The 24,731-nt window shown below is 31.5% G+C and overlaps 3 protein-coding genes and 2 pseudogenes across 13 annotated transcripts; 3 read left to right on the plus strand and 2 right to left on the minus strand.

The window, feature by feature from the left end:
• Positions 1–765: 765 nt before the first annotated feature.
• On the plus strand, positions 766–959 carry AT1G44641 (annotated as a pseudogene; the record flags this gene model as incomplete). The annotated part of the gene is made up of 1 exon: positions 766–959.
• A 3,082-nt stretch (positions 960–4,041) lies between these two features.
• AT1G44707 lies at positions 4,042–4,259 on the minus strand (annotated as a pseudogene; the record flags this gene model as incomplete). Its single annotated transcript has 1 exon — positions 4,042–4,259.
• A 4,274-nt stretch (positions 4,260–8,533) lies between these two features.
• On the plus strand, positions 8,534–10,472 carry AT1G44740 (uncharacterized protein; the record flags this gene model as incomplete). The annotated part of the gene is made up of 8 exons (NM_103555.2): positions 8,534–8,891; positions 9,001–9,098; positions 9,292–9,380; positions 9,537–9,657; positions 9,712–9,784; positions 9,896–10,044; positions 10,132–10,202; positions 10,309–10,472. The coding sequence occupies exons 1-8, from the start codon at positions 8,721–8,723 to the stop codon at positions 10,470–10,472; spliced, it is 936 nt and encodes a 311-aa protein (NP_175095.1). The 5' UTR covers positions 8,534–8,720.
• Positions 10,473–13,843: 3,371 nt separating this feature from the next.
• PUP11 (purine permease 11) lies at positions 13,844–17,406 on the plus strand. Of its 8 annotated transcripts, NM_001333235.1 has the most exons (4): positions 13,894–14,047; positions 14,882–15,148; positions 15,389–16,644; positions 17,190–17,295. In NM_001333235.1, exons 2-3 carry the CDS (start codon positions 15,142–15,144, stop codon positions 16,483–16,485), a joined length of 1,104 nt encoding a protein of 367 aa, NP_001322786.1. In that variant the 5' UTR covers positions 13,894–14,047; positions 14,882–15,141; the 3' UTR covers positions 16,486–16,644; positions 17,190–17,295. The 8 variants fall into 8 exon arrangements, with proteins under 8 accessions (NP_001322784.1, NP_001319164.1, NP_001322785.1 ...); NM_001333233.1 differs by having other exon boundaries at positions 13,844–14,047; positions 14,882–16,644; positions 17,190–17,393; NM_001333234.1 differs by lacking the exon at positions 17,190–17,295 and having other exon boundaries at positions 13,870–14,047; positions 15,241–16,891.
• A 589-nt stretch (positions 17,407–17,995) lies between these two features.
• Positions 17,996–19,962, minus strand: AT1G44760 (Adenine nucleotide alpha hydrolases-like superfamily protein). Of its 2 annotated transcripts, none has more exons than NM_103557.3 (3): positions 19,376–19,947; positions 18,453–18,574; positions 17,996–18,361 (listed from the first exon to the last, which is right to left on the minus strand). In NM_103557.3, exons 1-3 carry the CDS (start codon positions 19,742–19,744, stop codon positions 18,211–18,213), a joined length of 642 nt encoding a protein of 213 aa, NP_175097.1. In that variant the 5' UTR covers positions 19,745–19,947; the 3' UTR covers positions 17,996–18,210. The 2 variants fall into 2 exon arrangements, with proteins under 2 accessions (NP_175097.1, NP_001320955.1); NM_001333237.1 differs by having other exon boundaries at positions 17,997–18,361; positions 19,376–19,962.
• Between the last annotated feature and the right edge of the window lie 4,769 nt (positions 19,963–24,731).

The following is a 24,731-nucleotide window of genomic DNA, read 5'->3' on the forward strand; positions in this document are numbered from 1 at the left end:
CAAAATATATATTTCTATTTTATTTTATTAAATTTATAAACGAAAATAAATAATTTATTATTAATCTCTCTAAATTTATTAGAATTTCATCTTTAATTACAATAGCCATTTAATCACAATAACTATCTCATTAAATAATATTCTTAAAATTTACGAGTTTATATTTAAAAAAATAGAAATATGAGAAAATATAGCAATATATTGAAGCAATATGTATATCTATACTATAGAATACTCGAGACTATTTGCTTTTTAGGGTGTCCACATAAGATTTTAAACAACCAATCGAGATTAGTCATTTCGCTAATTAATATTTATGAAATTATTCTTATTTTTACTATATAAAATATGGTTTTCAAAGTTAGTAACTCATAAGATCATGACATATGTCAAGTCTATCAATTAGATTTTGACGTGTGATAGATTTGTTTTTTACCTTTTTCCTCAAAAAAAATAGAAAACTAAAAAAAAGAAACATATTTACATTTACTAATTTATATGTCTATATCTAAAATATTTATTTATTTATTTAACTAAAATGAAAAACTAACAATAAGATGGAGTGTATAGAATTAAATTATATATATAATTTATTTTGTTTTACACAAACGATCTTCTTATATTATGATAAAATAGATATTTAAATTGTATTGAAAAATCGAATTTAGAAGATTGAAATTTGGGTTAAGAAAATACTAAATTAAATACAGAAAAGTATGTGAGTTAGTTACTATATAAACTTTAAATATCATCAATAAGATGGAGTGTATAGGGTCTGGATAGTCCATGTTACTAATGTGTATAGGAAAGCTAATCGCATAGTGAATGGATTTGCAAACTATGCGTTTTAATTACTGCTTGGTCTACATTTATTTGATATTTATCCAACAGTTGTAAATCCGACATTGTTAGAGGATACATATGGAATGTCGTTTCCACAGAGTGTCCGAGTTAGTTTTTATGTTATGAATAAATCATAGGGGCCATGTGCCCCCTATACATTACCAAAAAAAAGATCAAGTGTATAAAATAACAAGATTGTTTAATATGATGAAATATATAGTTAAAATGTATAGTAAAATTGAATGTTGTATGATTGAAATTTTATTTAATACAAAAATTACTAAATTAAATATTAGAAAAAATGTGTGGATCAATATTTACTTTATAAAATTGAAATAATTTTGATGATTTTTTGAATAAATTTATTTCTTACACTCGCCTATTATACGGGCCTTATCTATTTCATTGTTATTGAATAGATATAAGGTAATGTCATAAACAATATCGGATTTAGGAATATTGGTGAGAAATGGTATCGATTTCTTTTGCAATTGGGAATTATGTGAAGGTTCGACGATTGGCTATGGATGTTTGACAGCTAGCTTCGCAGCAGCAGATAACGGTCATAAATTGTGTTTATGGTGCTATGTAAAGATTAGGGAATTGTAATTCTACTCAAATAGTTTGCTAAGTGTTGTTTTCTATGTGTGTGTGTTCATCAGGACTCTCTTCTTTTTTGGTTGTTTTGAGCTAACCTACAAGCCCTTGATGTTCCTACACACTGTTTCGGTCAAAGGAGGTTTCAATGTTGTATGGAACTAAATATTGTTTATGATTGTTCACTGATTAGGGTTTTTCATTCAGTGACCTTTATGTATGTGACAAAAGCCAACATGGCTACTGTCGTGGCTAACTTGACAAAGAATCTAGAGCAAGTTTCTAAGACTTTTATTGTGAGTTTTTTTTTTTTGCTTTATATATGGTGTTTTTTGTGATAAATTTAGCTACAAAGTTAAAACTAGATCTTAATCCTTTGATTGTCACGTTGTGAAAAGGCTTTTAACACAAATGATTCAGAGTGTCGATGAGAACTGATAAGGTAGAAAACCAGATTGCGCACAAATTTGAAGAGACCAGAAAATTGAGCACAAATTTGAAGAGACCAGCAAAATCTAATCTACCAATTTCAGGATTTGCGTTTAGAACCTGATAATAAAATGAAGAATTGATATTTCGTTGGGTGCATATGGTGTGCATATGATCTTTTGTAGCCATCATATTAAACTTTGCATACAATAAGTTAATAAAAAGAAGTAAAACAAAAAAAGAAGCAAACGAAAAGTTTTTTTTTATGTATGCAACCATTTTTCTTGTTTTATGTGTTTTGGAATTTTTGTAAAAAGCTGAAAATTTTCTTCAAAATTAAATGTTTACAGATTATGTACCATAATAAAATGAGTTAATTTATTAGCAATATGTCAAACTGTTCAATGTTTTCTACTTTTGATAATTTGACCATTTTTTTGAAGTAAGAAAAATATTTAATTTTGATTTAACAGCAATATAACAACACATAAGATAATTTTTCGTCCTTAGATTTGAGATACATGTTCTTACTATTTGACCGAGATCTAAAAACAACTATTTTAGTAGGTTTAGGAAAATTTGAATCAATCAAAAAAACTAATTATGTGAAGAGCAAGGCTTTTTAGATAGAGCTTTAGAAATTTGAGAGAGTTACGTGTCAACCGTTGATTGGGTGATGATTATAACAAAAACAAAAACACGCGTGTAGAGTTTTCTCTTCGTCATTTATCGCTCTAATGATTGAACATGAGATTTTTCCGATGATTCTGTTGATTGAGAGTAAACTTAAGTGTGAAATTGTGGTGTTTGAGAGTTGGTTTCGTTGGATTCTTCATCTTGACGGCCGCTGCTCCTATTTCTTTCTAATGGTATGATTGTTGTTCGAGGTATGAATTTCGAATTCGATCATGGTAAATTCTGCTGTTTGATATAGATTTGTGATTGGATTTCAATTCGGGTTCTTCGTTAGGGTTTGCGTTAGGGCTAGACTCAATATTCAATACAATGTAAAGCCAATTTCAGAGTATTCAAAAGCTCATCACAAGCTCCAAATTTAAAACTTCATTAGTCCACTCTTCCTTCACAATTGAAGCTACCCATTGAGGAAAATCCATCCAACTCGTCGGCTATCATGGAGATTTCCCAGTAAAAGCTCCAATATGATGATCCCCTAGCTGTAGACATACCTCACTTTGATTTCTCTATTCAATCTAACTAGCTCGTTTACTTACTGCTAATTGAAATCATGATGACGAAAGAAAATTGTCAAATTTGTTGCATGAATTGCAGGTACTAATTGATTCCGTGTTTTTTTTTTAATACTAAAAACTGTTTGTGATGGCTACTGTCGTGGCTAACTTGACAAAGAATTTGGAGCAAGTTTCTAAGATCCTTGCGGTGAGTTTTTTTGCTTTATGTATGATGTTTTTGGTGATATATTTAGCTGCAGAGTTAAAACTGAATCTTAACTCGTTTGATTGTCAGGCTGCGAATAGGCATTTAATGCAAAAGATTCAGAGTGTCGATGATAAAGTAAAAAAGCAGATTGATCTCAACGAGGAAATCAATAGCCAAGTATGAATTATGTTGGTGTTTACTTTTTCTTTAGTTCCTATGATTAGAACGATTGGATTTTTTTTTTTGAATTTAATGCTAATTATATTCAAAAGAAACACATTTTTACACCGAGTGCGGCGATAATTTAAAGGACAATAAGCTGAAATAAGATTAAATATGCTTACATGGTCGTGCCTATTGGCAATAAGAAAGGCATTTGCCAAAAATATAAAAAAACTTTTTAGGGTCCCCAAATCTAGTAAATATAGTGTATTAGAGTGGTTTTAGAGGACTCTTTATTTTGTGAACACCCAAGTTCGAGTTCTTTAAATAATGTTTTTTACATATATACACAATTAGGCTTAAGAAAAAGAAAATTGAGAATGGATTAAAAGAGAGAGTTTACTGAGATAGAAAGAAGGAAGATTGTGTCTTAGTTTTTTTGTTTTTTTCTTATTTTTTTATTTTTAATAATCATATCTTTTGGAATTTATTTTCCATTTATTTTATTTGAAATGTTATATTGAAAAAGCTAAAAAAAATGTTTTTTTTCTATTCCTAAGCTACCAATTTTAATCTCGCCTTAAGCCCCGATAAGCCTAGGCATGACACTGTAGTGCTTAGATAACTTGAGAATTAGTGCTTTGATGCAAACCACAGCTTGTAGACCACTCGCATAACGCCTGTCTCCCATGAGCCGTATTGATGATCATTGGTTTCGAATTTGCTTGTCTAGCCATCTAACTAGCCGAGCTGATGGGTTGAGATCATCCCCATGCATTCTTTACCATTCCTCTCTCTCCATAATGCATAGACTACAACCTGAAACACATCTGTAGTGCGTTGAACAGTTTTTGACAAACTTGATGTGCTTGTGGTTATGCTACACATGTCATTTCTGCTCGTGAGAATATCAACTCACATGAGATGGATTTGGAATTATTGCATAATTTGATTACTGGACTTGTGAGTCTTAGTTTTATTTTGCTACGCCATATATGAGCAATGATGAATATCAAATGTAAACACTTTAAGCTCATTTATATTTTATCCCACTCAAAACTTTGTTTAACCAAAATTTGTTCAAGATTACAACTAATCGAAACTTTGCTGAGGTTGCGTCATTAGTGTCTTTATGTGTGACAATTTCTTTTGTACTCAGTACTGAAACTTTGCTCCTTGTGTTGCGTCACGTGATGAGTTCTTGAATGTTCTGTTTTGGCGTAAAAGTCATTATTTTCTCATCATTCTTGAATCTGACTAAGGATCAAAGCTTTTGTTTTGAATTGTCTCCTTGAGCAACCTAATATTGTGAATTGTATGTTTTGTCAGAAAAGACCAAAAACATTCTTGTTGCATCATTCTTGAATAAAGTTTGTCTAGAAACTCATTTGCATTGACTTTGGAACAAACTTAATATTCAATGTTTGTACGAATTGGATTCGCAAAGGACCAGAGAAACGGGACGATTATGATTAGAAAGGAAGAGTACCCGGCTTCTCTGCTTTATCTTCCTGCAGTTGTTGAGTCTTTTAAAACTTATGATGATTTTGCTTAATCCTTCTTTTTGTCAAAACTGCTGATATTTTGGGCAGGTAAAATCAATTTGCTTGATCCTTCTTTTTGTTTTTCTGCGTGAATTTTGACTAAATAGTAAATATGAATGTTTTCATTTGTTACACAGATGATTGTGGTTAAGGAGCATGATGACCTAGAGAGAAGTGAATTAGAAGATTCTGGTGATTCAATGTGAGTTTTTACTATAAAGAGATTTTTCTTAAGAAAGCTTTAGAGTGTGAGCAAGTTATGTCTTAGAAAATAATGGATAAAATTAATGTCCCACGATTTGATAATGTCTTCTTCAACCTACAATGAAAATGTTGTTTTGTGTTCAAGTATGACAGTGTTGGTACTAAACCTATCAAAAGCTGGAATTTAAATTAAAAGCTCTGGAATAATAGACGAATAATAGAGAAATTAGCTGATATTATATTTTATTAAGTAAATTAACTGATACATGTGAAGTATAAGAGGAACAATATCATCAGAGTCCGCTGCCGTATGGAACTTGACTTGCTTTCAGCCACATTTCTCCATATAATAGCTTGATAACAGTGAATTTCGTAGCCTCTTTAGGATCTGTAATAACTCTGAACCCTGACCACGCTACCCTTTTGCTAGAAGTTACTATTGTAAAAGTGTAGAGTTTGAAGAGTGATAAGAGAGAAGTACTTGTTTTAATGAAAAAGTCTCAAATATGAATCTTACTCATTAACATAATGTAGGAAAAACTTGTGTTGATGGACTTATCACGAACTAAAATTGCTAGTATGCTAAAGTGATATTGAGTTCTGGGACAAATTACTTACATTCAAAAACCATTTTTTTTAAATCATATTTGATATAAGGTCATTACAATCCTAATGGGTAATCCACATATTCCATTATCAAAATATCATTTTTGCCATTAGTATATATGATATTAATCCCAAAAATTAGTTTATTTGTGTATAAATTTTGAAACATTACATAAAAATAGACGAGAACAAATATTTCATTTACCTTTTGGTTCTCCAATAAATAAATTCAAATCTCATCCAAAATTTGAACTAAAACTTAAAAAATTAACTAATATATATATATATATTTATATGTAAATTGACACAACTTATAGTATTATACATAAAATCATTATACTAAAATTCAGTTACTTTTTATATTTATCATATTTAGTTTATGATTTTTTACTGTATCAAATATGTGTGCAATTTTTCAGGAAATTTTGTGCATTTATTATGAAAACTTTAAGCATTTTTCTAGTTATTTGTCTTTATCTCATAGTCCAAATACATATCACCAAATCAGATGACTTTAAAATTATTAGCAACTTAATGTTTGGAGGATGAACATGCAGAAAGTCATATGGCTTGATTCGGTTGGTAAGATAACTCTTTATCTACATTACTTTGGGACTGTTGATTTTTTCTTTTTTGTTGCAGCCTATTTGGTGCTAAAGCTTGTAGCCATGTTTGACTTTGTATTCTCCATTTTGAGTATAGATTCGAGGAAATTAAATCTGACATTTTTGTAAGGCTAAGACGAATAGACAAAATCTTCTTGGTCAATTGGGTGTTTTAGCTTTGTATGATCTTGGACATGAGATCATGTCATAATTCTTTTTAGTAGGCCATTTTTAGGAACTCCTTTTCTTTTAACCATTAGACCAATTTTGTTGAGGATTGAGATAGTCCTGGATTAGTTATGCATGTGATCCTGAAAAGAAAATAAGGCTGCAAATGGTTGCACGTTTAGATAAACAAAATTGGATGGAAAGTAGATTCATTCCAATTTTTACCATTTGAGTTGAAAGTGTAAAATTTATTATTCATCTCATTTATCTCGTTCATCTCTTTTCATCTTTAAAGAGATGAACAAAGACTGCAAATGGTTATCACTAAAAACAAATTGGAGGAACAAAGACCGCAAATGATTTTCACTAAAAACATATTATTCATCTCCAATTTATTAATCTCTATTTTAGTGGATGAAAAGATTCTTAAATTTCTCTTCTTTGTTCATCTAACTAACGTAAAATATAAATGAATGAGATGAATAATTTTCTTACATTTTCATCCTAATTGATGAAATTTGAAAGAACTATTGTTTTCATCTCAAATTATTCATCTCATAGTGTAATCATTGAAATCGACACATGATGCGTGTTTAATTTCATCTCAGGCTTTTACCGGAAAGACCACACGACTACTGCAGGTGCACAACAAATTGGAGTAGTATTTAAGGATTGAATCCACAAGGAGTGTAGTTACAAGGAAGAACTCAAGTTAAATAACCTGGACCAAGAAAAACGAAAGAGTAGGGTTTTGTGTATGCAGTGAAAATAAGTGAAAAGTGCAATAAAAATAAGAAAGCAATAAAAGGAAACTATAAAAAGGCAACAAAGTAAAAGACAATGAAGAGAGCAGTATAAAATAAGTAAACGAAAGCGTTAGGTCATCGGGGGTTTTCTTCAGGCAACATGGTTCAAATAAAAGGTATAGATCCCAATTCAAGTGATAACATTGTTAGGTTTGTTTACTTCCAAATTCTCGGACATACAAAACTCATTCAAGTTCAGCTAACCCTAACGGTTAGTAGGCGGAAGCCATCTAATCTCCATGTACCTCACTACTCAGTTGCCTCACGGCTAAGAGAGCAAATATGGTAACGACATATAGATCAAAGCATTAAGTTAAAGTTCAATTCTAGTCCATAAAGCCCAATAACTCGGCGGCCAGCAACGGTTATAACACAATATTTATTCGTGAGTTAGTTCAAGCAATTATACGAGATTTTGCCAAGTATGAAATACCTAAGATCAGGTACTAGGTGACGTGCCGGACATACATGCATTAAGATCAAACCCAACTAGAAAGAGCAGTGTAAACGATCAAACTAAACCATAAAAACCGCCAACCTAAATTTGATCTAAAGTTCCCATGCCATGAATGCCCTTCGAAACCCCCTAAAACCTAACTACAATTCTACTCACACATACTCAAAGAACACAACATCATATGAATAAGAAATTGCATAAAAAGAGTAAATGTATAGAAAAGGGTTTAGAGATCTTCTCTTGATATCCAAAGCTAATGAATCTTCTTCCTTTTACAAGTAGAGAATAGAGAATAGATCAGAAGAAAAGAGAAAACAAATGAAGAACAAGAGGACGGCTCAGCGGCAAGAGAGGCAGCCTAATTTGCTGGGTGTCCTCTTTGGTTTCCCCTAATCTTAGGATATATAGGTTTCATTAGGTTAAAGGTAGAAACGTCTTTCGGTTGATTAGTAAGTGATGGGCCAAGTTCTTGGGCTTCTTGGGAAGGCTTGAAGTCAGCGGCATGAGGAAGAGAAGGACTTGTTGTGTGAATTTACTAGAATGAATTTTTATATGAATTTATAAAGTACCATTCTCAAAGTCAGCTATTGCATATAATTAAAATTTTGTGCAGAGAGAAGATCCTATGTATAAATCAATATTTCAAAAAATAAAAAATTACCAGAGAAAAAAACATGAGATAGTGAGAACATCTATCAGCAAGAACATTGAATTCTCTTTGATACGAAGAAAAAAAAATATTGAATATTCTTTTGTGTGCAAAAGCTTTGCTTTCCATTCAATCAGTAAGTTAAAGTAAAGCTTTAATGACGTTGACATAGTCCATTGACATAATGACGTTGAAAAAGACTCCATCGCCTCAAGTCTCGTCGGCACAAGACACGCTACACAATAAGATAGCATGGTGATTAGGAGAATCAAACGATTTCTCGGCTTAAAACCCGGAAACCAAAGACGGAAACAGGTGATAAGAGTTCTTACCATGACGGAGGAGGGTGAGATAAATGTTCTCTCCATAAAGGAGGAGGGTGAGATAAATGTTCTCTCCACAAAGGAGGAAGGCGGAGCCAAGGTTTTCTTTGGGAAGCTTGGACGCCGGGGACCCTCAAGGTCATGTAATATTGGAGCTCTAATACACGGATTGGATATACATCGGAAGTAATCGCATCCTTTCCGTGAAGATGGAAGCCAAATACAAGACTAAAAAACTTTGGGATGAGATTGTTGGAGTGAGATTGTATGACTTGCTTCCGAGTGTAAACGGTGAAGATGATATCCAGTAGAAACAACATTGGCTGGGAATTCCATGATTGACGAAATTGATAGGTCAAACTCGAGAACAATAGGGTCTTCCATTGAAACGGTTCTTCTGAGATAACCCGAGATCAATTTCTCAAAAGAATTTGGATACATTGAAAGCGATACCATAAAAGGGATGTCAAAATATCTAACCGGTATCGACTTTGGTGGAGACCAAATCCAATTAGATGGGAGAAGCATCGTGACGTAATCAACAATACTCGGCTGGCCAAAAGAAATAGAGAGACAGACCTAGGCCAAGGTGAGTAACTTGTTGGGCCATAAACCTCATAGATGGGCCTTGAGAAGAAGCATGTTGGGCCAATTATCAACCAGCAAAAGAATGGGCTCAGCCCATAAAGGGAAACCATTGAAACAATTAGGTTTGTGCCGCTATTTGTCGTCACCTTCATCACAGGAGAGGTCGACAGTTTCAAGCTCCACAACAGTATCAAGTTTTCCTGTGGCTCAAAGATGAGGCGTCGGAGGTACAATGTAAGCACATGTGGAGGTGCAAGCCTTGCAATCGACGATGTCCGGTGAGCAGAATCTTTGGAGGAAGCCAATAAAGACGTAGATCTATAGACTCCAAGAGATGCGGTGAGGCAAGTCTCAGTTTTTCAAGGTGTAGTGCCGCTGGGTTATGAGCAGAGATTAGGTCAAAAGGTAATTTTCGGGAAGACGCCTCCTTTCTCCGTCATAGATCTTAGAGCTTTAGAAAAGTTAAATAAAAGTGGAAAAAACTCATAAACGTTTGAGAGGGGAAAGTAAAAGAAGCCAAGACAAGAGATCCGAGAGGAGTTGAAGATGCAACAAAAAGGAAAGGAAGAGAACAAGTCTCGACGCCGGCAAGCAATGGCTCCGCCAGTGTTAGAAAGCATTGTTGAAAGAGGTTTTTCGATACTTGAGCCTGAGAGCGTTTTCTAGTAATTTTGTTGGAAAGTCATTAAATATTGAATTTCCTATGAGAAGATATATGTTCTCTCTCTCTATCTCATGTTCCTTAACCAAAGCCAAAAAAAAGTTCTTGCTATCAAAGGTAATGGAGCTTATACTTTTGTTGCTGACTCTACTCTTGGTTCTGGTTTTGCACATGAACCACCTACCCTGCCTAAAGAATAATGTATGATATTTTTTCTTGTTTTTTTTAATGTTAGGTCATTTGATATTGATTTATTTTTCTTTTGTAGTGCAGGTCTTAAAAATAGTCGGAGAGAAGTTAATGAAGACTAGTTGGAACTTCACTGTGAATCCCAGTGATGTTTCAAAGAGTGGAGTATGGAGAAATCTTACAACTCCAGAAGGATCTGAAGATATCGTATATGCAGCTGCAACAGAACTATATGCCATGTAAAACTTATATTTGTGTGATATTTCATGTTTAATTTGTATATATTGCTTTAACTATAGTTTATAGATAAAACTAAATAGGAAATTAAAACTTTAAGTTGTATTTATTTTAGTAATATTGTTTGTTTTGTTTAATGTTTAAGATTGTATAATTGTATTTTGATTGTTAATTCTAGGATTTCACCCATAATATATTAAATTGTATTAATATCGACATAAACCTGTTCTATCATATAACCCTATCTCGTAAAATTTAATATTATTTTTTTATTTTTTTATAAAGGTCAACAATATAATATTTGAAAATTCATATAAGTTTAATATCAACTCAAACTTCATAATTATATTTTTTACCAAAAAAAAAACATTTACTAATAATATTTTGATTGTTACATTTAGGATATCACCCGTAATATAACTTCATGTATTAATATATTTACTAGATTTTAATCCACGGTACTAAATCTTTTTAAAAAAGTAAAAAATTTACTTGTTTAGAAGATTTAAAATATATATGATTTAATTTTCTGTATTTTCTAAATGTACAACTATAATATCTAAATATTATTTAGTATATAATTACTATGTTTAATTTTTACTGTTTAAAAATATAGGAAAAATAACATTACAGTTTATTAAGTTAAAATCTAGATTGTAACTAAATAATTCAAATTTTAATTATATTTGTTTTATTAATATTATTTATTTTGTTTAGTATTTAAGATAATATAATTGTATTTTGATTTTTATATCTAGGATTTCACATATGGTATACCGTCTCGTATTACTATCGACCCAAACCCGTCATATCATCTAATCCCGTTTAGTGAAACTAAACATATTTAATGGATTTCACCCGTGGTATAGCGTCTTGTATTTTATCGACCCAAACCCGTCTTACCATCTAACCCCCTTCAATGAAATTAAACACTATTTTGTTATTTTTGTTTTAATAATACTTTAATTGAAAAGATATATAATTTAAATCAATTTATTTTTTTACTTCAAATGGTTATTTAATTGTATAAAAGTTCAGATATTATAAATATTATAAACCCGTCCTACCATCTAATCTCGTTCAGTGAAATTAAACATTATTTTTTTGTTTTTTGTTTAAATAATAGTTTTATTAAAAAAATTGTAATTCAAACCAATTTAAAAGTTTTTTTCAAATGATTATTTAATTTTTATAGATTTCACATATTATAAATATTCTAATCGTTTATTCCGTTAAATATTCGAAATGTTTAATTAACTACAATATTTTATCTTTTAATCAAGTATATATTAATAATGTCCTAAGGAGGGGTATTGGATAATTGAATTCAAAAGAATTAAAATGAATAGAAAAATAAAAGATTTTAATGTATTTGAAAAATTCTATCCAAATCACACCATAATAGGTGGGATTTGTTTCTTCACGTTTTTGTCTTTCATTTCTTTTAAATTCTAATCAAATCACATTGCCATTAAAACAATCTTAATGTTGAATAACAGTAAAATTTAAAAGAATTCTAAAATCAACAAATTAAATAACAGTAGAATTTAATAGCATTCTAAAACCAATCAATTGAATAACACTAGATTTAAATAGAATTCTAAATTCTTTCATATTCAATTAAAATCATACCTTCAATAACCCCCCTAAGATTTCTCCTTTTTTAAGTAATTAGAATTGATGAAGATATATTAGATAAGGGAATGTTACTAATTAAGAATATTAATTAATTGAAAATAATTAATGTCAATAACATTTTTTATAAATAAATTCCAACTTGAGGATTTATTTCATAAAATGGCTGCAAAAATGTATATGTAAATATCTAGCGGTTAGACGGACCGGCCCGCGGGTATGTTGAAGTGTAGTCGGCGAATCATTATACACTTCTCTCTATGTATCACCACTGAAGAACCTTCCTTCATTCTTGAAACTAATAATACGGCTCACCTATTGGCTCCTCTTTTTTATAGAGGAACAAAGTCAGTGCTTGGGTTTAACAAACCCTAAAGTCTTGTCACGTGTGGTTAAATGAACCTGTGACATTCTGCATCATTTTGAGGTATTGCTACACTTTTAAAAGCTTAACCAAACTCAAATCTGCAACTTCTTAAACCTGCTACAAACAGATGCCTTTTCCTTTCCTTTCAAGATTAAATCATCAACCAACAGTCTCCACCTTGATTCTAGCTTGAATGACCTGATGTGAGTTATTTTTAATTCTTGTTTGAACACATTTAATCTCAGCTCTATGTATTGTTGAATGTTCCACGATGGTTACAAGTGGGACTAACCTCTTGAACTTGTGTATGACGGAAGAATAACTTTAGACACCCACCATGGTTTGAAGCAACTTGTGTACGCACACACATATTACATGTTGATGTTTGCCTTTGTTTCAAGCATTTTTTTAGTAAATCTGAAGAATAGTTCGGGTTTGATCAACTCTTGAATTTAAACAGAAAACAAGAATACTAAAAAATACCTGAAACTGAAACATAAAACTAAAACTGAATTATTGAAAAAAAAACTTGAAACTCGAACATAATCACAAACTCAAGTACTAAAGATAAATTTAAAGGATGGTAGTGACATGGTGTTGTGAACGTATGGTTTATACGTTTTGATTCCACATCAAAACCAAAACATATTCTTACAACCTATACTCCACAAATCAACCCAACACCATAAAAGTTGTTAGTTAAGTCTGCTTGTCTCAATGTTAGACTAGTTTTGAAACATTATATAGTCACTTAATTGTTAAAATTTACCTTTTTAATTTTTACCGGTAATAAGAAAAAATTATTACTAAATCGATGTAAAACATTTTATTATGTAGAATAACGTAATTTGATAGAATCAAATTTCGATGGAAAATATCATTTTTAAATATACTTTTTAATGACAATCATATTAAGAATTTAAAAGAAAACAAAAATATCTCAAATTCCCGATATCAAAATTATATTATCTTCTTCTTTTTTGTTTAGACCATTTTTCAGGTCCGTCTCTAACTCATGGCAGTGTATGACAAATGCAATGAGTCCATTACAAAATTCAGAAAAATTCTTAAAGGAAAAAGGCTTATTTTCTAAAAAAAATATTAAAAGGTTTTAATCGTTTTTTGGATTTTGCCAAAAACGCATAAATATATTGAGATGGAGCTGCCATTTCTTCAATAACAGTGTCAAACATATAACGACATTCATTTTCTAGAACTTTAGTTTTAAATATTCAGACACCACTTACAAAAAAAGAATATATTAATTAAATAAGAAAAAGTAAACATTGAACATCCCCATTTAGTCGGTACGATTAACTCGGCTAAATATTAAATGGGCTTAACTAGTTGGGCTTATTTTAACACTAAATTGGCCCATTAAAACTTCCCAAAATGATATTGGTTCGAGATATTCGATGACGTGGGCACCAATAAATAAACACACAGGTCTGCTTTCATACCTTCACGCTCTCTCACTGATCATTCACAATCTCTCTCTTTTTACACCGGCGATAATTTTCCGATCCCGATTATAAGATGGCGAAGGAACCAGTTCGTGTTCTTGTTACCGGAGCTGCAGGTAATTTCAGATTTTACCGATCTTGTTTCTTCTATCTCTCGTTATCGATTCGTATCGCCAGATCTTTATATAGCACCAATTTTTCATAATCAGAAAATTTAATCGATCCTTGAACCATATTTTGGATTCCTATACTGTGATCTGAAGAGACAAATGTATTCGATCAAAATTTCGCTTTAGAAAAGTAGAGTTTTGGTTTTTCTTTTACTTTTGAGTGAATCATGCTATAATGTGAGATCTAATTGTTTAATTTTTTTTTTAAATCATTGTTTCATAATAGAATCATTGTTTTATTTTTAAAAGGAATTTTGGTTAAATATATTTAATATATTAATTAATTAGATTTTAAAATGTTAACTTATGAGTGGTTACTCTGTATTAGTTGTGTAAAATTCTATAAATTTTGGTTTAATATTACATAATTATAATTACTTATCTTCCTTTTTTATAAGTTTAATATTACATAATTATAATTATTTAGTTTCTTATTTTTATAAGTTTAAATTTAATATTTGTTATTTTTCTTTTAACAAGAAAATAGAAAATAATTACTCTTTATGTTCCTTTTTGTTTGATTTTCTAGGAAAAAAATTGTTTTAAAAAGATTGATTTTTTTTAAGTTTTTAATACAATATTTATTAGGTTTTTAATAAAAAATAATTGAATATTATACTTTTAAAATTATAGAAAATTATAAAATACAGAAAATAATACACTTAAAATTAACTTTAATATATTTACTTTAAAATTTATGTTTTTTCTAAACAATAAAGGAACAAAAAGTACTATTTTCAAAAATATTAATTAAATAAATATTAATTATCGATGTGGCAGGATAATAAATCGGATTGGATAACCGGCCAAACATGTTTCACATCTCATGGGTCGAATCTCCGGTCCCCTCCGGTTTAAAAATGATGGGCTAATAACAAAAGTCAAAGACTCAAAAAAGTTGTTAGTTAAGTCTGCGTCGAATCACTTGCAAACAATCAATAGCTTCATTTCAATCTTCGGTGAACAATCAATCTCGAAGAAGACGAACATAAAATTTTCAATTTCTCTGTAATCTTCGCTTCTTGCGAAACCAATTCTCTATGTCAGGTCTGTCTCGTTCTCCTCCTTCTTCATCTTTCGATTTCTGTGCATGTTCGTGTTATTTTTCCAATAAAGTTTTGATTTTTCGACATACCCAGATTGTGATTATGTGTTAGATTATGCTTTCGGGTTTTCAAAGTTATGGGTAGTTCTTGAATTATGTTGAAGCTTTAGGTAAGGGTTTTAAAAAGCTGAACTTTTATGTGAATTGTACCAAACCCTTGTTTAAAGTTTGTATTTTTGCAGGTAATCAAGAACCAATCTTGGTGAAAGAAGAGAGTGTGGTTGGTATACCAACACCACTCTTGAAGCTTAAAAGTTGGCAATGGTGGGTTCTTGTATCCGTTAACATCTTTTTCCTTATTGGTGGTCAAGCTGCTTCGGTTCTTCTTGGTAGGTTTTACTATGATGAAGGTGGAAACAGTAAATGGATGGCAACTCTTGTTCAAACGGCTGCTTTTCCTATACTCTATATCCCGCTTTTGCTACTTCCGTCTTCGGCTAGTGTAGAGTCTTCGGAGAGTTCGTGTTCACTCAAGTACATTGTTTTGATCTATGTTTTGCTCGGTGTGATCATTGCTGGAGATAATATGTTATACTCTGTTGGACTTTTGTACCTCTCTGCATCGACGTATTCGCTCATTTGCGCTACTCAGTTAGCTTTCAACGCGGTGTTCTCTTATTTCATCAATGCTCAGAAGTTCACTGCTTTGATTCTCAACTCCGTTGTTCTCTTGTCGTTCTCCGCTGCTTTGATAGCTCTCAATGATGATGCGGATACTCCTTCTGGTGTCTCCAGGTCTAAGTATATTGTTGGGTTTGTGTGTACACTTGCTGCGTCTGCTCTCTATTCTCTGTTGCTATCTCTTATGCAGTTCTCGTTCGAGAAGATTCTGAAGAGGGAGACGTTTTCTGTGGTTCTTGAAATGCAAATCTACACTTCTTTAGTGGCGACTTGTGTTTCGGTTATAGGGCTTTTTGCTAGCGGGGAATGGAGAACGCTGCATGGGGAAATGGAAGGTTATCATAAAGGGCAAGCCTCTTATGTACTGACCTTGGTCTGGACAGCAGTTACTTGGCAAGTGTGTTCTGTTGGAGTCGTGGGTTTGATATTTCTGGTGACGTCGCTCTTCTCAAACGTCATTAGTACGCTCTCTCTAGCTGTGACTCCACTAGCAGCTTTGGTTGTGTTCCGTGATAAAATGAGTGGTGTTAAGATTATGGCAATGCTGATCGCTATTTGGGGTTTCGCTTCTTATGTTTACCAGAATCATATTGATGACTTGAAAGTAAGACAAGCACGACAACAAGCTCAAGCCGGGCGGGTAGAACCGCCCTGTTGATTCTGCGATGATTCAGGCAGAAACATTAATTTAGAAGGCTATACGTTCTGTTTAGATAAGCAACAATAATTGTCACTCGTAGGACAAGCTACTGGTCTTGCCATATTGTTTCTGAAATCAAATGTGTCGTACGAATGTATGATCAAGTCTAATATACTGGTAGGTAAATGGAACTTCGTGAATAGACCTTAGAATTGATGAAACCAATACTATAACTCATATGGTCCTATCTCTCTATCATTCTGCTTGGTTGTGTTACGTTATTTTTAAAACATAAAACACATCACCTCTTTGCTTTGATTGGCTCTCTGATTTGCTATACTCTGGCTTAGCTTTTAATAATGCCATGGAAATTGGCAACTTGTAGAGAGAACTCATTTGCTATTAAACTGATACCGAAGTGTAGAGATATGCATATGCTTAACCAAACGCATTGTTTAGACATGAGAATGGCCAAGAAGATTTCCTTATCGATCATCTTGTTTGTTCTAAAAAAAATACCGGAGTTTTTAGTGAATCTGATTGGTCTTTTCTAAGTACTAATCGACTTCATCCTTATCAAATGTGATTGGTTTCATCATTTGAGCTAATTATATCTGATTCTTGTACATAATTTTAGTATTCGTCTCTGTTCTCTATTCTCTATTCTCTATTCATGTATTGATGTTCTTTCCTTCTGGTTTTGCTTCTTTCTAATCTTTCAGGAACAGCTCTAAAACAACCAAGAAGAAGATTGAAGATCTTGTAGAGAAGAAGAAGAAGAAGATGTAGCAGGACATGAGAAGAAGAAAAGCATGTGTAGTTTGGGTAATTAGGTTTGGGCCTCTTAACATGTACAGCCCATAAGCAAGATATCGTAAATATATAATTAGGTTTGGAAGTTTAATTGTCAAAAAAAAGAAATGTCAAATATAATAATTTAAAATTTATTTGATTGTAAAAATGTATTTGATCAGTAAGTTAAAAATTAATATGGTTAGATTAAGAATTAAAATATAATTAGATGAAACATGAGCATTTCAGTAAAAAAAAAATTATCAGAATCATTTAAATAGATCATCTAACTAAACAAACAAACAAAGTTTTAAAATAAAAACAGATAGATAAATCATTTAGATGAACCACCAAAAATTGAAACGAACATTATTCAAATAAATTAGTCAGATGAATCATTTGGATAGACATCCCAAATGAGCAAACGAACAAGTCTTTATTTTAACTTGGGAAATGTCTTTACGTTAAGTTTGACTTTGTAACTTACATCAATAAAATGATTTTGTACCTTTAGAGTAATTGATAAAAAAAATTTCTTGAAATTTACACTTAATTTGTTTTTAGTAAATGTTATAAGTTACATTGGAAACACTAAAGAAAAAAACAACTCTTATAAAAACCAAAACAAAATATTTATATGGAACAAGAATTTATAAAAACATATTTTAGCTTAACAAATAATTTCCAAATAGTGAAAACAAGAACTCTGTGTTTCCAAACAAGATTTTAAACTTGGTCAAAATTGAAAACGTATTTGTTTATATGGGACAAGAATTTGGAGACTACGGAGGAATCGATGTAGTGGGATAAAAAGATTCAACTTTAATTTTTCTTACAAGACATATAAGACAAGTTAGGTTAACATAAGACAACAAAGAGACTACATAGAGTTTATTAAACTACAATAAACACAGAATTAACACAAATTATCTAATAAGATTAGAATTGTGATTAGGCCAAGAGCCAGAAATTCTTCTGCCATCGTGTATTGATCAAGTACCCACCAACACCTTTGCATTGTTTTCTCACACCAATCGTTAAACAATCTGCACCGTTGATGCAACGATTCACGAGCTCCTCTGATCTGCTAGGTCCACATAAGCTAGAAAACGACAACAAAAAATGGTAAGTAATAATTATTGAAACGAGAGAATCATGATGGGGAAAGAAATCTGACGGTTGAGATGACGCACCAAGAGATGAGTGGTGCAGATTTCTTCTGACCCAACACAAGAACAGAGACTTCAAGTTTCTTTACTTGGCTTAACACTGTTGCTAGCTTTGGTCCTTGAATCACCAATGCCTCCACATCCACCTTTTTAGAAATAGAAATTGACATATTATAATTGTCTTCTCACAAGTTATCTTTTTGAAGATGTCACATATCTTGATGCAAAAAATATATTATAAAATTCTTCAAAGTAATATAAAAAATCACATGGAATTTTGCAAGTAATTAATTATAACTAAAAAGTGGTGAGTTGTTACATTAAAAAAAAATATCTCGGCAGTTTACTTAGAAAATAGAAAACCTACAAATAACTCTACCTGATTACATGTTACTATGTTAGTTGTTTTTGAACAACTTTCAATTTTAAAATGCTAAGTAAAGTAAATCTTAAATGGGTAAGAACAGTTTTCAAGTAACAAAACATGTATGTTACCAAACTAAATATACTCTAGATCTAACTAATAGCGAGTTTTAAAACATTAGATCTAAACTAAGAGAAAAGCTGCATTTTAATTGGAAAAAGCTTACTTTACAGAATGAATAATGATGAAAGTATTTTCTCACAATCAAAAATAATTTCTTTTGAGAAAAAAAAAACAAAGTAAGGAGCTATCAGTCACTATGGGCTATGGCCATCACATAGACATGAGATTCTCTCACGCATGCACTACTCCAATACTCAAGTAGTTCAACACAACTTTACATTAACCAAAAACAACAACAAAATTAAAACATAAATATGAGATTATTACTTCTCTAACTAATAGTTTTCATAATCCATAAGATATGCATTAAAGCTTAATTAGAACCTTTTAGATAAAATAATAGTAATAGTAAGCTTAATTTTTATTTTTTTGTTGGAGTATTAGTAATTTTAATAAGTACCTCGGGTTTACAAGCTTTGCAAAGAGAACCAAGAGATTGAGCCAAAGAAGGAGTAGCTTCATCATCAGGAGACACAACATGAAGAAGAGTCACTAAATCTCCTTTGTTAGTCAAATGAGTCAAAGCCCACATCATAGCATGCTTAGACCTCGAACTTTCATCAACTACAACCATCACTCTCTTACTTCTCGCCGCCGTGTCTCCACCGGAGTAAACTCCATAAAGACCCTCCATTGATGAGTAACCACCACCACTTGTGTCGTCGTTGAAGGCTGTTGAGCTATCTCCGGAAGTCCACCTTTTAGAAGCCGATCTCCAACCTTCTTTTCGGCTTAGTTGCCTAAGGATTGAGTTTCTTGAAAATTGCATCTTTGGAGGGTATATAGTGATGGGAGCTCGAAGCTTTTTATGTAGTGAATGAAAGAGAGAGAGAAGAAGTAGTAGTAGGTAGTAGGAGACTATAGTAGAGAGAGAGAGAAAGTGAAGAGGCTTTGGTGTAAAACTCGAAAATGTGAAAATGGTAAGAGAAGAAAAAGAGAGATTTAATTGGTAGTAGCTAATAAAGAGTGAGCGACAGGGCATTAAGGGTGAATCATGTGCCCACAATAAAGTGTGTTATTTAATTGCTAAACTTTAAGCAACCAACATTTTTTTGTTTTTAATAAAAATTTTGTTTGGTTTAGTTTAGTTTTTGGAATTGGAATTTGCAATTCTAAAACGTCCATTTTATGTAAACCGAAATAAAAATCTTAGTTAGAACTTAGAAGATTTTGGATTCGTTTGGTTTATTTGGGCTAAAAGTACAACTAGTAAGAGACCTAGAGAATAGGCTTTTCTTCAAAATAGTTTTAAAAGTTTGTCATTTTTTATTTACCATTTCAACAATGTCACTCTTTTTACAGTCGCCAAAACACAATAATGGAGCACAACTATTATGAAATATATAGTCAATGCAAATGGTGGGACTTCATATTTAGTCGATTTTGATTTTGTAATGAATGATGTTTTTACGACGATAACGGTTAGGTTTTGATCTTGGCTTTCTTAATTTTTTTGCATGTATGAATACGACTAATATGGAGCTGAAATTGGAAGCAATTACACATGAAGACTTTTACAAGTTTCCCTATTTTTCTTAAGGGTACGTCTCGATGAGTCATATTCACAATTTCACTAAGACTTTCAATACGTTACATAGAGTTGATATCAATTCTATCTTCTGACCTTAGAGATACAAGATTACAAAGAAAAAAAGGCAAGGAACAAGAAGTATTGTTCAAATAAGAATATTTTGCTTCGACTATGTTTGGATGCTTATAACTATTTTAGCAAATTTTAGATTCGGCGATTTTAAGGGTTTATGATCACTTTCTTTTCTAGAAAAGCAAGATTCGGTCTAAATCTTATCATTTAACTCAAACCAATCTAATCAATACATATTGGCTTTGAATGGATGTTGTAGTTAGTGCGGATTAATCCGTCAGCGGTCTAGTCCATACTAATTTTGGGGCGGAGAACAAACCAATGCGGACTTAGTTTAAAGACAATCCGCAGTTAGTTCGCAGTTAGTTTGCATTGGTTTTGTTTTATTTTTTTGGATCCGTACCATTACGACTATAGTTTGTAAATGGTAAATAAAAAGCAATCCGGTGTATAGACGGTTTTGTCCGCTTGAACCGCTATAACCATTCAAAGCCATTATCAACAATGGAGTACTTTGGAACCTACGATTAGCGGCTGCGGCTCTACCCTAAACTCACCCGAAACTTTGATATGGTGATACATTACTCCTTAATTCATTTTAGAAAGTACATTTATATAAAAAAATCATCTTACGTATTCAAGAATCGAAAAGGCATGTTGCGTTCTATAGAAGGGAGGTCGGTGGTCGCCAAAATAACTTGTCCTTTTTGCTTGGTTGGCAGCCTCACTCATGGACTTCTTTTGTGTCCTAGTTACATTTTTATTTTCTAGGGTGCACTTTAGATCTCTTCAAAACGTTAGTATATCGTAATATTTTACTATTCCATTACCCTAATTCTTTTTTTTATTGGAAAAGTAACTCATAATATTAGATCACACCAAATAGCTAGAAAATAAACAATCATGGTGCTGGTGAAGCATATCGTCATTCAAATCAATCATGGTGATCTAATTTCCATGCTGACTTATGATAGTTTTATTAATTTTGCTTACCTTAGCTCTTGCTTCATCTTTCATAGTTTTCTCTATGATCTAGTAACATTTTAGAAATTTATGCATCCGGTTGCCCAAATAGAAAGAAATATATATATATATGCACCCTAACCATATAGTTTCAAATTTTTATATGCTTAATTAAATCATCAAATTATTATATTTAATTTAGCCTCCAAAATTTTCAAAGAGAACCTCCCAACCATATTAGTTTTTAGATAAAGAATGGTCATATCTCTTGTTTTTGAGTTTTGAAAGTGGAATAGAGAAAATATCTACATTGTGAAATCTCATTAATTATTTTCTTCTATGTCTTAATATGTTTACATTGATTGATTTGGCCATTTGGGGTTGAAACGAACCACACTAGTATCACACGAACTTGTATCCGATTTTTCCACTCGTTATATGTTGTTGACCGGTAGGTTTGGATGTTGCCACAATGCCACTCAAAAAGTGAACCAACACGAGCTTTAGTTTTGTTTTATTTATAAAGAACACGGGTTTGTTCATGCAAAGTTGAATTATATAAATTGGAAATTTGTTAACATATCAAATCATACATCAATGACAATACATCAATACACGTAAGTCATATTATATAGGGTGGTCCAGAAAATGAGAAGAAAGGATCTTATCTCTAACCCCATTAAACGTATATCGGTTACTTTATACGTACGTAAATTTATGGGTTTCATATATGTGTCAGATTACCTCATTCACATTTTGCTTTCATATCTCGTGTCCTCTTCTCCCCTTTCATCGTCCAACACTTGTATTTTTCCTTTGGACTTTTTTGCTTTTTTGTTTTGTCCTCATATATCTAGTGTTTCAACAAGCTAATCACACACAAATAAGATCGAAGGGCTCAACATTAGTACATTTCATAACCTTAATTTAGTGCACCAACCAAGAGCCTCCATGTATGTATAAATATGAGTAGCTAATAAGTTTCGTTTGATAAAATCATGATTTTAACAAGCCATGCAAATACAAACTTATTTTATTGTAACCAATTCATGAAGAGAGTTGCATATTTTATGACTAAAATAGGACAACATTAAAGGTACTCGAATAATGTAATATTTCAAACATGTTGACCAATTAGATGGTCAAATAATAAATCCAATTCAAACACGCAGACTTCTATGATATTAAGTACTAACCCATGTGTTTTCTTCTAAATTACTTCATAACAATAATAAAATGTTTGTTGATCAGTCTCTTCATTAAATATTCAACAAGAGTAATATGTAATACTGTATAATAGTAATGTGACCTATGTGACACGTTAAGGGTAAAATATTGGAAGTGAAAAGAATAGGAAAATAATTATCAATTACAGATTTGGATACAGGTGGGAGGGTAAATAGATTTTTTTGTGTATAAATTACAGAATTGTTTGCTTCTGCATCTTCCTTCATTCACTTGTCAGATTCAAAACCAGTAAAGAATCATTTATCCTGACACCACTTCTTACCACACAAAATTCCAATATAATTTCACAATAACATTATAAAAACGCAAAAGGCAAAAAAAAAAAAAACATTATAACAATTCTTATGAAAACAAACTCTATTTATAATTGCATTTAAATGTATAATCACAACACAAAAATGCATGTAGTTTACTAAGAAAATAAGACTCCTTAATGTATCTAAAGTATTTTAATATGGTATTTAGTTTTTATTCTCCCAACCGATGTTATTGAATTTTTAGACTGAAAATATAACTATGCGAGTTATAATTATTTTTTATTTTTTTTTGAGTTATATTTTTAGATGTTGGAATTGTCAGAACCTTTTACATATGTATAAATTAATGTCCAGCAAAACAATATTAACTTAACATTCATTTTGAAGTCAGATTATTAGTGTTATATATGATTTGTATCGACATAGAAATTAGAAAGCATGAAACATATATATGAGAGTAATTAGCTCAATTGAAGGAGACTACATTATCTACACTAACTTATATTAAATTTCAAACCACAGTTTACTTGAAGAAAAATATTTTGCTATGGCGAATGCAACATGTTAACTTAAGAACATTTTGTGTCTAAGAGAGTTTACCATTAAAAGTAGTAGAACTTGCAATTTTAGGTTTTTTTTTTGTTGAGCTTGTACCTAATTACTAAATAAATATAAATTGAAATGTTTTGGTCTTTTGGAGTATGTGGGGAATTTCTTTTTTTTTTTTCGTTTTTTTTACCAACAAAGAACCTCTATTATTGACATGGACGAAAATAAATGAAGTACTCTAGTAACGTACAGAGGCTGTAAATTTGGTTTTTCGTCAACGTCAATAATTATTTGTGCTGCTGTACGTTTCTACGTATTAATTATATCTAATTATCGGTGATGTAACTTGCAAGGTCCTCGTGAATTGAGCCATATAACGTAAACTCTTCCCTTTTTTTATTTTCCTTTCATGAAAGTATATTAGAAAAACATAGGAAGATTACAACATCAACTACAAATATTTAAAGGGTGTGAATGGTTACGGCGGTTGGGGCGGACACAACCGTCAATGGATCAAACCGCTTTTTATTTATCATTCATCAATTATAATCCGTAGTGGTCCGGAAAAAAAAATTGAAGAAAACTGCAGCGGACCATTTGCGGACCGTTTTTTCATACAAATAAACTTAGTCCGCAACGGTTTATTGTCCGCCCAAAAAATGAGAGGGACTAAACCGCAGACAAATTAGACCGCTTTGTCCGCTGCCTCCATTCATAAAGTTTTAGAAAGTTAGCGGACGAACAATATACAAATGTCTTTTTTTTTTGCAATTAAATTTTACATTTGATTAGAACTTTCAAGATTATAAGAACCGGTGAAAAATAAAGAAATTCTCGAAACCAAAACCCAAGAGAAGGAACGCAAAGTGGGCAGGAGAAAAACCAAATTTGGATAATATAATATCTCTTAAAACTAAGAAAATCAGAAATTTAAACTGAGATAAAACAAGAGTGATAAAAGCCTAGAAATGAAAAATATATCTAACGGGTATGAAAATATTAACAGTGATATATTTTATGATCGTATTCGTTTCTAGAAATTGGATATCTATCCTTTTTTTTAAAATCCCTAAGCGTTAATCGGTTGATCGGTATAGGTTTAGCGATTAATCAAAAAACCGTATTAAAATCGGAAA

The sequence above is a fragment of the Arabidopsis thaliana genome, assembly GCF_000001735.4.
Source record: "Arabidopsis thaliana chromosome 1 sequence".
NCBI classification, from domain to species: Eukaryota; Viridiplantae; Streptophyta; class Magnoliopsida; order Brassicales; family Brassicaceae; genus Arabidopsis; species Arabidopsis thaliana.

What these genes read in the sequence shown, in the direction of transcription:
- PUP11 (NM_103556.4), top strand. Translation starts at nt 14,005, where the DNA reads ATGGCGAAGGAACCAGTTCGTGTTCTTGTTACCGGAGCTGCAG. An exon ending in TCTTGTTACCGGAGCTGCAG is followed by an intron (nt 14,048 to 15,388) that starts GTAATTTCAGAT and finishes GTATTTTTGCAG; the next exon opens with GTAATCAAGAACCAATCTTG.
- AT1G44760 (NM_001333237.1), bottom strand. Translation starts at nt 19,957, where the DNA reads ATGCCCTGTCGCTCACTCTTTATTAGCTACTACCAATTAAATCTCTCT. An exon ending in GCAAAGCTTGTAAACCCGAG is followed by an intron (nt 18,575 to 19,375) that starts GTACTTATTAAA and finishes ATTTCTAAAAAG; the next exon opens with GTGGATGTGGAGGCATTGGT. An exon ending in TCTGCACCACTCATCTCTTG is followed by an intron (nt 18,362 to 18,452) that starts GTGCGTCATCTC and finishes GTCGTTTTCTAG; the next exon opens with CTTATGTGGACCTAGCAGAT.